Source organism: Lactuca serriola, chromosome 2 (assembly GCF_051521515.1).
Source record: "Lactuca serriola cultivar US96UC23 chromosome 2, Lser_US96UC23_V15, whole genome shotgun sequence".
NCBI lineage: Eukaryota > Viridiplantae > Streptophyta > Magnoliopsida > Asterales > Asteraceae > Lactuca > Lactuca serriola.
In genome coordinates this window covers 161,575,000-161,587,557 of record NC_136409.1, presented here as the reverse complement: position 1 = coordinate 161,587,557, position 12,558 = coordinate 161,575,000, and the positions used below count along the sequence as shown (strand labels likewise).

The 12,558-nt window shown below is 34.7% G+C and overlaps 1 protein-coding gene and 1 long non-coding RNA gene across 3 annotated transcripts; both read right to left on the bottom strand.

Annotated features, from left to right (window-relative positions):
• Window positions 1–788: 788 nt before the first annotated feature.
• Window positions 789–1,820, bottom strand: LOC145090546 (uncharacterized). Of its 2 annotated transcripts, none has more exons than XR_013701641.1 (3): window positions 1,273–1,820; window positions 1,074–1,188; window positions 789–988 (listed from the first exon to the last, which is right to left on the bottom strand). It is a non-coding gene; the product is annotated as an uncharacterized LOC145090546 (long non-coding RNA). The 2 variants fall into 2 exon arrangements; XR_013701640.1 differs by having other exon boundaries at window positions 1,090–1,188.
• A 9,447-nt stretch (window positions 1,821–11,267) lies between these two features.
• LOC145089721 (uncharacterized) lies at window positions 11,268–11,831 on the bottom strand. Its single transcript, XM_079028119.1, has one exon. The coding sequence runs from the start codon at window positions 11,829–11,831 to the stop codon at window positions 11,268–11,270; it is 564 nt and encodes a 187-aa protein (XP_078884245.1).
• Between the last annotated feature and the right edge of the window lie 727 nt (window positions 11,832–12,558).

Below are 12,558 nucleotides of genomic sequence, written 5' to 3'. Positions count from 1 at the left end.
GTAAACCTAAGAATACAGACCTTGTATAAGTAGAATGTCATTTCTAAAACATTCCACACCTTGTATAAGTTTATCATAAAAACATATTCTTTATGAAGAGCCTTACATCAGACCTGGTATTACTAATAATAGACTTCAAAAAGGTTTTGAAAAAGTCTTTAAAGTACAATGCCATTTCAAGTACATCATGGATATGCTAGCCCTTTTGAAAATAGAATAATATGTCAAGTATACTGCCATTTGTAAAACACTTATAAATGTCCATCCCAAAACATATTTTAACCATTTCACGAAAGTAGAATACCATAAGTTTCAAGTTTACCCAATCTGAAAGTATAATACAATTTTTAGTAGATCATATATATACCCTAGAAGTCATTTCGCATCAAACCTTGCCATGTGAAAACAGACATGAAAAAAAAAAACCATTCTTTGAAAGATTACAAATCTTATGCAATGTAAAAAAAAAAAAAAAAAAAAAACCTTGTCAAGCCTGTTACTGCAATTTTCAGATCTGATGAAATGTGAACGAAAAGAGAAAAATAGTATCGAAATTTTTTAAAATTGTATAATGAACAAAAAATGAAAAATAGAATCAAATTATTTTTCCGTTCGAGGACGCTATCGATGAATTTTGGGGTAACTTATTAACCCAAAAATATGAAGACTTTCTCTTTTATGTGAGCAACAACAAAATATCAATCGAAAAAATATATAAACTTTTAATTAACATTCAAATCTAGTCAAAAGGTTATATATTTTTAAAATGATCACATACTTTCATGCATTTCTATTACATGATCATATTCTCTATTTTTTCTTATGAGCTTCGACCCCCACCCCCTACGGTATCTATATCACGCGTATAACAACAATGAAACAAAAAAAGGCTTACTGGAACTTTTTTATGTGTACAGGTAGCTTAGCCCCATGGTCCATATAATGAAATCAATTTACTTGACCTTGCCAACATGTGCTTCTTTTATAACTGAAATCGATTAAAGCAATATTATCTTGAAAATGTTTTAGGTTGACACAATGGCGTATTTAAAATATATTTTAAAAACATATACCTATCACAAACCTAACCTTCTTGTTTTATTGCAATATCAGATGCCTGAAACTTTATCCCCCACTTCTAGATGTGTGTCAATAGAGATCTTTTACTGATAGATTTGCAATATTAAACTAACAAAAAATATTTCAATAAATAGAAATCATTTACTTAAATATCAGGTTCTTGAACAAAGCTATACATAAATATAAGAATACCTTATTGGGCTTCTTTTTCAAACCAGTCAAAGTGGGTTCAAGACTGACATAAATTGTCAAAAAACATAAGATTAGCAAGCCATTAGAACATCCAAATCTATTATGAAGCATACAATGCATATGTAACTGTGATAAAAAAATAGAAAGAGGAAGAGACAAAGACCACAAAGTCAGAGCATGGGAGGAAGACAATGTTCAGTGGCAAATAATCTAAGGTTCATAGATCAAGAGAGACAGATTGAGTGGTGGGATATGGGCGGTGGTCGTAGTGCTTGTGCGATGGTTAGATACAATGGTGATGGAAGCCAAAGCAGTTATCCACCAACCTTTACTCAAAAGTCCACCTTCTAAAATCTAATGATTCAAGCCATTTTTACACCATATCCACCTTCCATAACTCAAAATCATACCTATACGCTGAATCAAAACATCACCAAAATGAAAAATATACCTTTGTTAATCAACATAAATATATCACCAAAATATATAGAAGCGGAAATCGAAAAAATAAAACCAGAAAATAGAGAGGGGGTTCTTGCTAGAGAAGAATGCAGATGAAGGGGTAGAGAGTGTACCTGAAGATTATAAATCGATATCAGGTCGGGCAGTGGATTTTATAGACAAAAAGGGACTTGAATGAGTCTCCCATATTTTAAGAAAAAAATTAAGGAGATAGCAATTTGAATGTTTGAATTAGTCTTTGACTCATCTAATTGTGTTGACCAAATACGATTTTAATGCATAAATTCATTGTACAAATCGCATTTCAGTATTGTACCTCTTTAAAAATGCATTCTCCCTTCCTTTGGAATCAAATGCAATCAATAACAAAAAAATGAGACACCATCACCATGCTAGAAGCACCTTCTTACCAAGAAATGTGTCACTAATCACATGTCGTTGTGTATTTACTTCTAAAACATTCATTCTTGAGAGATATGCATGACCCAACCTTAAACATGAGACACCATCACCATTCTAGAAGCACCTTCTTACCAAGAACACATTTAGAACCAAGTAACACATTTACTTTACTACAAGAGAATACCTTTGTACAACCAACAATACCTTTGTGCCAAGAGAACATCTTTGTACAACCAGGCGCACCTTTAGACCAAGAAAACATCTTTGCACAACCATGAGCACCTTTAGACCAAGAGAGAAGCTTTTCACAACCATGCATATATTTGCACCACAAGCAACATCTTTTCACCAAGAGAGCACCAGAAGCACCTTTATGTTAGAATGCTCCATCTTATATCAAAATGCTCCAGTATGATCCCAAATGCTATAACTTTGATTCCAACTGCTCAAGTCATATTTAACACTTACCAAGGTAGGAGAAGATGTTGTCAGCAAAATATCATCAACATAAAGTAGTAGATATATCCTGATACTATATGAGATCCCTTGTGATATATAAGATAGGATGAGTCACAATGACTGTTGTGGAACTAAAGTCGTGATAAAAATTGAGCAAACCAATGGTACCAAACACGAGGAGTCTGTTTTCATAGTAGGCCCACGTGATCAAGGGCTGAAGGATCTCGAAAACTGGGTGGTTGATGCATATACACTGTTTCTCGAAGGTAACCGTACATGAAATCATTCTTTACATCAAGTTGTCAACCCATACCATTAGTAAGAAACAAATAGACTAAGAAATGTCTGAATAGGCACGAGTTTGACGATAGGGTTGAAATTTTAATCACAGTCAATACTGAGACAATGGCTTCGATAGTTGGCTACTAGGTGTGCAACTCTGAGGGGGTAGTTACAGATTGAAGGAATTTAGAGGCTTCAAATTTAGAGGAGTGATATCCGACTGTTGTGAATGACCTAATGAAGGGGCATGGTTGTGAAGGAATTTATAAGTGAACAAATTTGTATCATTTTGAGTATCTAGGAAGGAATAGGATGGAGGTGTATTTAGTGTCATGTATTGTAACGCCCGCAAATTCGGACTAGTCAATTTAGAAATAATAAGCGTTAAAAATAACTTTTTGATAGAAGATTATTTAGGATAAATAATATTAACCAAAGTTATAGTATATGTCACAAGAATTCCATACATATAAAGAACGCTAAAATCCTCCTTATAACGAAGAAGTTATGACCCATTGAAGCTTTGCGATTTAAACCGGCATGACTTTCCGTAACGTAACAAGAAAATTTTGATAAATTACTTTTTAGCCTTAGTAATCTAAACAAAAGTCACAGTAGTCGGTAAACCAAGAGTGTGCATATAGAGAACGTCCAAATCTGACTTCATTTGAGGAAGTTATGGCTTCATATAAAGATCGATTATTAGCCTACACAATCTAAACGAGAATTGAGGATCTTGTTAATAGGAGCTCAACGATATAAAGACAGTCAGAAACGGACGTCAAATGACAAAGTTATGAATTTTTAACGGACTTTAACTATCTAAGCCCATTAAAATATAACTTTAATAATAAAGTCAAAATTAGTCGGCGGAGTCTAAACGAAAGTTGTAGATCATGTCGATAGATACACACAGATATAAATAATGTCAAAAACGGAGCTTGTATGCAAAAGTTATGGATTTTACAAGATAATTAATTTTTTGATTAACCATAGGGCAACACGTGTCACGATCTGGCACCATACCTTCTTCCCCATGGCTTGCGATCTGGTGCCGACGCGTGTCCCCTAGTACGCCCTATGTACTTGACCACTTCTAGCCTATAAATAAAAGTCAAAATTCACTCCATTCTTCACACTAATCAATCCTACTCCCCCCCCTGCCCCAAGGCCTCAATGCCTTTCTAGCACTTCCTAGGTGTTAGCAGCAATGCTACGGAGCGTTAGAAATCCCCGAGAAGTAGAGCTTTCGACTTAGAAGCTTTGCCCGCGAAAAGTCTGGTTTCTCGCTAAACCACCTGTAAGTTGAGTTATGCTTACCTTACTTTAAGTATAACTTATGTTTAAGTTCATTATCATTATGATGAACCTATAAATAAGATTTATCAGTGATTCCAAGTCGTTATACTGATTGATCTACTTACGGGGATGATGTCTAGGTTAGATTTAGTGACGTGTTTAAAGTGGGATTTTCAAACAGTATACTTTGTATACCAAACAAATCTTACCTCCAATATGATCCTACCTGGTTGTCCCTTATCATCTACAGATCAGTAGACTTTGAATTAATAATGAATCTAGACTAATAATTAGTCACAATAAATATTAGAATAAGACTTAGTGATAATGAAACTAGGTTATGTCAAAGGAAAAGATAGTTGCTAAACGCGAAGCGCTGTCCGAATTTCGAGTCGTCACTTTAACAAGTGAGTGCATAGTTACTTTCATCTGACTAGGGATAAGCAAAGGAACCGACCCGGATGGAACCAACCCAGGACCCAAAGTTGGCCGAAATTAAGAACCGAACGGACCTCCAGTTCTACCGGTTTCGGTTCTCCCGGTTCCCGGTTCCTACCGGTTCTTGCCGTGTCTTCAATGTTGGAACCAATCCTCAAGAAATAGCAAAATACGGTTCCGGTTTTTGTCGGTTCCACAGGTTCCGGTTCCTACCGGTTCCCGGTTCCAAAAATCCACAAGAATATCGTCCCGGTCCCGACCCGATCGGTTCTATCCGGTTCCGGTTTCGGTCGGTTCCCCGGTCCAAATGCTCATCCCTCATCTGACACATAGATATGAAGTATTTAATATTAATTACATGTTATATGTGCTTATTATCTGTGTTCCTGCTATTTATGTTAGATGAACGATTTATACATGTTTTACTTGATTTAAATTGTATATGTATTTTTATACCTATAAATATATTGGGTAAAGAGGGGTAGATGAAAGATGATGTAGAAGATTAGAGATGAAAGATGAAATAGATGATGAGAGGCCTTGAATTTAAAGATGATGTCATCTAGCAGAGTATAGATGATAACCACAAACTATTCTAGACAGTCTAGTGGAACGCTAACAGACTAGCAACCTGTAGGTGTTCTTGAACTAAGTGCTCACCAGATGTACTCTAAAAATTCCTTGACATGTATTGTAGGTGGATTCCCTAAAATAATATTGTCAATAAAGGAGACAAACCCCGACAACGATGGACTTAGTGCCTTATAGAAGAACATTGGCGGCTATGGACTTAGTGCCTAATGGATAATACTGGAAACTATGGAGTTAGTGCCTATTAGATAAACCCTGGCAGCGATGGACTTTGTGCCTATTCCTTAGGACAAATCCTTAGGAATAAATATTGAAGAATACCTATTGACAAGTATCATGCCCTGAACTAGTACTATCAGTATAGATGATCCTTAGGGTAGATCCTTAAGAATAAAGAAGATAATGGGGATGAGAAATTGGGTTAATTGTTTGATGATTAAACATAATAATTATATTACTATGGTTTGAAAACCCTATATACTCACCAGGTTTCCCAACCTGACCACTAAGTTTATTGTATCACAGGTAGCGATATTAAAGATACATTATGTTGAGAGATTCAAGGAGTATTAGGCCACTAGTTTAATTACTATAAGGCTTGTAATATTTCGTTATGCTTATGTTTTTGAATTGACGATGACATCCCAATGTTTTAATATAAATAAAATACATTTATTCGGAAATGCTTTGATAATATCATTATCATGTTTTCTAGGAACAAATTCCGTAATCTTATTCCTCAAAAAGAATACACTGATTTTTAAATAAGCATAAACAAATCGGTCTTTTTCTGGCCGTGAAAATAGAGATGTCACATGTATGCAAAAAGGGAATACATTTTCATTAAATGTAACATGTCTCGAAAAAGTGATTTTTTGTGTCTAAATTAAGACAACGATATCTCGATGATACGAAGGACATTCGATAAATATGCACGAGATTGGACAAGGAGAAAGTTTATGAGGTACCTCAAGGTGAGGGTGTCATAAGTAGTCGAAAACACGAATGTAAGAATATGTGGATTGTTTGTGGGAGAGCTTATGATAGTGAGTGTCAATTTGGAGAGCGATAGATTGAAGTTTGTTGAGGAGATGAGTGGCCATGTGTAAGATTTCTACCTAATACATGTGTGGAAGATGATCATGAAACAAAAGGGCATGCATGATATTATTTATAGATCATAACATGAGTTCGAACTTGCCACTTTGTTACAAGGTATACAAATATGAAACCTGTATTACCATATATGGATACCACTAGAATCACAAAGTTGGAGGAATTGAGTGTTATTAGATTCAATTATTAAATTCAACACTATTGGCACATTGTAACAATTGAATATTATAATGAAATTGGTTTTAGCATACCTACAAAAATGTAAACTTTTTGGTGACTATTGATGGTTTTGAGCATTACAACATTCATATCTGCACATGCAACTCTAATTGCTTTGGATCCAGGTTTTTCTCAAGTTATACATGCAAACAAGATTTCCAAAGACTAACCCTAATCCTAAGATACATAATCGAAACTAATAGGGTTTGGATCTTACCTTTCTTGTTATCTTGTAGTAACAAGTACTCCATCTTTAATTCCTTGACCTTCGAAAGCCTAGTGCCCCGAGTGTTGCACCTCTAATGGAGTCACAAACACCACAAGCAAAGAATAAGGGAGAAGGAGGTATAAATTAGCTAGGGTTTCTCTTGGGAAGCAGGTAGGTCGATTTCTAGAGGCTGGGGTTCCTTTTATAGTTGAGGCTACTGGGGTTTTCAGCTGGAAACCCTAATTTCCTTGCTTAGGCCCTAAGAAGTCCATGAAACCCCATATGATAGGCCTTGGATGAAAACTCTATGGGGCTTGCCATAGATTCTCGTCCACCATTTTCAATAGAGTCCATCAGCCCAAAACTACAACTATCTCTAATTTACATAATCAGGCCCCGTTCTTTTAATCAATTCCTTTGATCACTAAATTAATTTCTGACCAATACTAATTAAATAATATAATTAATATATTATTCTTATAATATATCAATAAACCATTTATTAACCTCTTTATCCAAAACTCATCCTATCTAGTTGCTATGGTGAAGGCAACCCAAAGGACCATGCTATAATCAAATCAGTTACATACCAATTATAGTTATGAGCTTAGACACCTAATCCAACAACCACATCAAAATTCATGTGAAGAGGATACACCTAATGAAAATTAAAGTGATCTAGAAAAACAACGAAATACTTTATTCCAGGCACACTTGTAACTGGTTAGGTCCACATATCAAAATGTATCAAATGAAAGGAAAGTTGCAACAAAATGAGACAAGCTACATGGAATTCTAAAACACTTCCCTAATTGAAAAGCATGACATAAGCTTGAAGACTTTTATTAATACAAGGATGCAAATGACTAGAAAATAAATGTTGTAGCGGTTGTTGACTTGGACGTACGAGACACTTGTATCAGGCGAAAGGAGTGATATAGATCATAGCTTGAGTTATGGGTTTGGTGAGAAGATATAGGTCACCCGTGCTATCATATCAAAGGAGTATTTGACAAGTCCTTTACACAAAAGCTAAATTCGTCAAATTCAATGACACATTTGTTATCTTGAGTAAACTTCTCAATATAAATGAGATTTCCTTATAATTTGAGGGGTAATAAGGATATTTTTGACGGATAAGTGATGATCAAACCTAGAATTAAGAAGAATAGTTCTAGACAATTTATTTACAGAAATATTTGACCCATCGCCAACTAATACGCAAGAAGGAATGAAATTATTTCTAACGGAAAAAAGTATACCTTCATCTCATGCAAGTGTTCCATAACATCGAAAACTATATACTAATTAGGATTCCTTAAATCATTGAGAGTCATCATGTTGAACATTTGCGGAAGATTAGTGGGTTAATCATGAACTTTGAAGCACAATTGTTTTGCCAAGGTTGTTGTCGAGCAAAGTGGCCTAATTGGAAACAAGCTAACCCATATTTTTCCCGGGCGTATGAAAAGAGCTATTGACCAGGTTGTTGTCAAGGGGAAGGGTGCATAGTTTGTTGCTAATTTGTTAAAGTGGTAAGAATAACCAAAAAGAAGGTGGGCTACCCTTGTGGTTGAAACTAGAATGGGCCTTTTTGACATGTGGTCCGAAAACTTTGTTAGGCTGATTGACCATCGGGAATCGGATACCGTCCATAGTCCACTACATGCTTTGCTAAAACATGTTTGGAGAAGATTTAAACCCTTTGATTTTGACCACCTCAATAGTTTCCCCAACCGCGATTGATTTTTCCCCGGTATGACCTTCATGGCTATTTCCTCCTTGATTATTTGATTCATGGTGAGATGATTCAACTGCTAAAAGGATAGGTGACAAGGAGACGAAAACATTGTTGTTTTTCATTTTGTCCCTGCTTTGTTACTCAAGAAGGAGCATATAATGCATTTCAAAAAATAAGGGCAAAGGAGTACAATAACGTATAATACTAGCCAAATAATCAAACTTTTGTGAAAGACCATTAATTGTGTACGTTACCTAATTCTTTTTTTAGTATGGTTGTGTCGATGTTATCAAGTAAATTCACAATAGTCTTGATTTGTGTGTAGTACTCAGTTATCAATAAGTTGTCAATGCGAATGTTTCAAAGTTCAATGTCAAGTTGCATCACCTTTGCGTCTTTATTATCTCGAAATAGGGTTTTGAGATCCTTCCAAACTTGTCTAGCTGTCACTTTCTTCTTCAAAATCATTTGCAAAAAGGATGGTATTATCTTTCGGTTCTTTGAGATGATCAACCACATCAAAGTAGTTACAATGGGTGTTAAATAATTCATATTATGCATCATAGTTCATTTTTTAAGGTGGAGAATGATGAGAATGGACGATTGGATGTTGGTGATACCATACAGTTTGTCAACGGTCGCTGGCCATGAATAATGATATGAAAAAGTCACTACTAAAATCTATATTCCATGAAATATCCCATTTTCATCCTCCCTAATAAATCAAAATATTTTTGTCACATGTCATTCTCTCATTCATGTGGACACATGACATTTTCTAATATTTTTGAATAAATATTTTTCCTGTGTCACTTTCTCATTAATTTATGTTTTCTTAATTAATACATGATATTTGCACCTCAATTAATAATGTTTTAACTGAAATAGCCAATAAATTACAATATAACTACTCATATTATATTTAATATGTTTTCTTTATTTAAATTTTAAGTTTTAAATTTCTAATCCTTCGTAATAAATCAAACTATTTTTGTCACATGTCATTCTCTCATTCATTTGGACACATGACATTTTTTAATATTTTTGAATAAATTTTTTCCTATGTCATTTTCTCATTGTTTTATCTTTTCTTAATTAATATATGATATTTACACCTCAATTAATAATTGTCTTAACTAAAAATTGTCAATAAATTACAATATAACTAATCACATAGATTGTAGTTAATATGTTTTTTTTAATTTAAATTTTAAATTAAAAAATCTAAAATTTCCAATTTAAATAAATTTTTCTATAAACCTTTATATTTAATTTTTGATTTATATAAATCAGTATAATATACGGATATCACAACTAATATGAATCTTGTACAGCGGCAATATGTAAGCTATAGTCGTATACAAGACTAAAATACTAAATAATAATATAAGCTTATATTACAAAGTCCAAATCGCTTTGACCTCATATCCTTTGGGCCCAAAATGGATTGAGATTTGATACCAGAAAGAGCCGAGGAAAAACATAAAAAAAAACGTACCTCATCTATAGGGCAAACAGAATAAAAAAACGAAAAAGAAAAAAAATATATAAAACCAGGTTTAGTTTTGACTAAAAAATAAAAAATAAATAAAAATGAAGAAGTTAAAAAACATTTGACCGAGTTTTGAACATATGGTGTAATTTTTTGCAAATTATAGGGATTAAATTTGAACTTTAAACCTAATTTTAAGACTGATTTTGCATAAAAATTAACTGACTTAATCATAAAACCTGTTAAATGGGCTAAAGTGATAACTAGGGATGAACGTAGGCGGGTACCCGTCTCATTTGGCGAGAACCGGAACCGGCGGTTCCTAGAAAGTTAGAACCGGAACCGAAACCGCTCTAGACAGTTCTTAAATGTTTGGAACTAGTCCCGGAAACGGCGGTTTCGGTTCCGGGAGCGGGTAACCTGGTCGCATTAATTTTGTGAACTTTTTCGATAAAACTGCAATTTAGTTCGATCCAAATCAAATCAATTCGGACCAAAGACGGACAAAATCAGACCAATATATTCTAAACCGGTCTAAGTAACACATATTTATATGAAGTTTATATATATATATATATATATATATATATATATATATATATATATATATATATATATATATATATATATATATATATATATATATATATATAAACCGGTTCCGGCAGGTAGCGGTTCCGAAAAAACGAGAATCGGAACCGGAACCGCTTAAGGCGAGGCGGTTCCAGTTCCAAAACCGGCAGTTCCGAAGCGGTTCCGGTTCCAAAAGCGGGTACCCGGTTCCGATGCTCATCCCTAATGATAACTCTACGTTCATTTATGGTCAGAACAAAAAAATAATAATAATATGACTTTTCACAATTATGAAAATGTTTAAACTTTTATGGTATTTGTCCCTCATCTATAACTAATAATTATAAAAAACCTAGATGCTATGGTCCAAAGACAAACACATTCTCATCAACAAGTCTTATAGCTAATATATAACAAGTAAATGTAGTCATCAACCAGTCTCATGGCTAAACGTAGAACAGGTAAATGACATTGTATTTAACACAAAAAACATGATATATCCAAATTTAAACTATAGACCTAAGAGCAAACGAGCAAAAACTATTTTGATTAAAATTAAAATAACACCCCTGTTTTTCTAATTTTCCCATTTCCCAACACAAATAAAATATGATACCACAACATCATAAACCATAAACAAACACAATGGCAAATCAATATGGTATATTATTTCAATAATAACAAGGAAAATTAAATTACATATGTTACCAAAATCACCGATTCGTCGATTTCATGGCGTCAACTTCTTCTGCAGAAGGAGGGACAGGTTTGGAAGCGCCAGGGATATCAACGCATGCAATCTCATCAGGACGGATGTGAGGCTCTTCGTCATGGTAATGGAACTCCTCGTCCTCCTCGTCGGAATCACCGCTGAAATCAAACCATCTGGAGAAGAAGATGGACCAGATCAAATACATGGTGGCCGCAGTTAGGGCTCCGCATCCAACACCAAAGAGAAGAGCGCCGACGATGCTCATAATGTCCATGGTGCGATCGCGAATCGAGGTTTTGACCGAGGAAGCATAGGAGGAGGAATAATAGGTCTGCGAATGCGAAGTGAGAACGTCATCGGAGGAGAATGAGTCAACAGGGCGGTGGAATTGGCGGATTTGGGTGACGAAGAAGGTGAGACGATGGGAATTGGTGGCCGTGGGGTCATGGGATTGGGATGAGGAGGTGATGAAGAATATGGTTTTGCAAGGTCTTGCGGCGGCGGAGATTGCGAAGACGGTGATGAAGAAGGAGAAAAGTAGGCGACGGGAGGTGGTGGACGCCATTGACGGAGAGGAGACTCGGAGGTGTTTGGTTTGACGTTTGAGTCAATCAAGGGTGGTTGCATTGGTAAAATGTGTGGTAATTCAAAATTGGTTCCTCGAAAGGTGTATTCTTGTGCTCAACAAACAAATTCATAAAAACCACCAAAGTTTCACAAATTTCATTGTTGAAAAAGTTTACTTGATCCAAGTATAAGTAACGTTGAATTCAAATAATAACTTAATCTTAATAAATTAGGCTAGATGGAGATGCTCCAGAGTGAGCTCGGCTCGGCACGTCCTAGGTCCTACGTGTAACACCGCACCCTCAATTCGGTATGTTGAGTGGGAAGGGTTAACTCGGGAAAAAAAACTACTACATTTAAAAAATAAACTTTTTTTTTTAAATATAACTGTTTTTTCTTCAAAATTTAAAATTGTAAACCATTCATCAACTAATGTAAATACCAACAATCTTCTTTATTTTTCATCATATTCAAACCTTCTTCATTTATAGAACCTTTTTTATTTTCTATAAATTTTAAACCTTATCTCTCAAAATGACCGGTGTTTGGGACACAAATGAAGAGATCATTTTAGCTCGTGGATGGATCAATGTAACTAAATATCCAAATCACATCAACTTTTAGATAAGTCTTTTTTTTTTGGAGTGAATCACCCAACGATACAACCATGGAGTGAGCGAAGGGCGCCTCTAAAGTAAATATCAACCTTCGTCAAATGGAGAAAA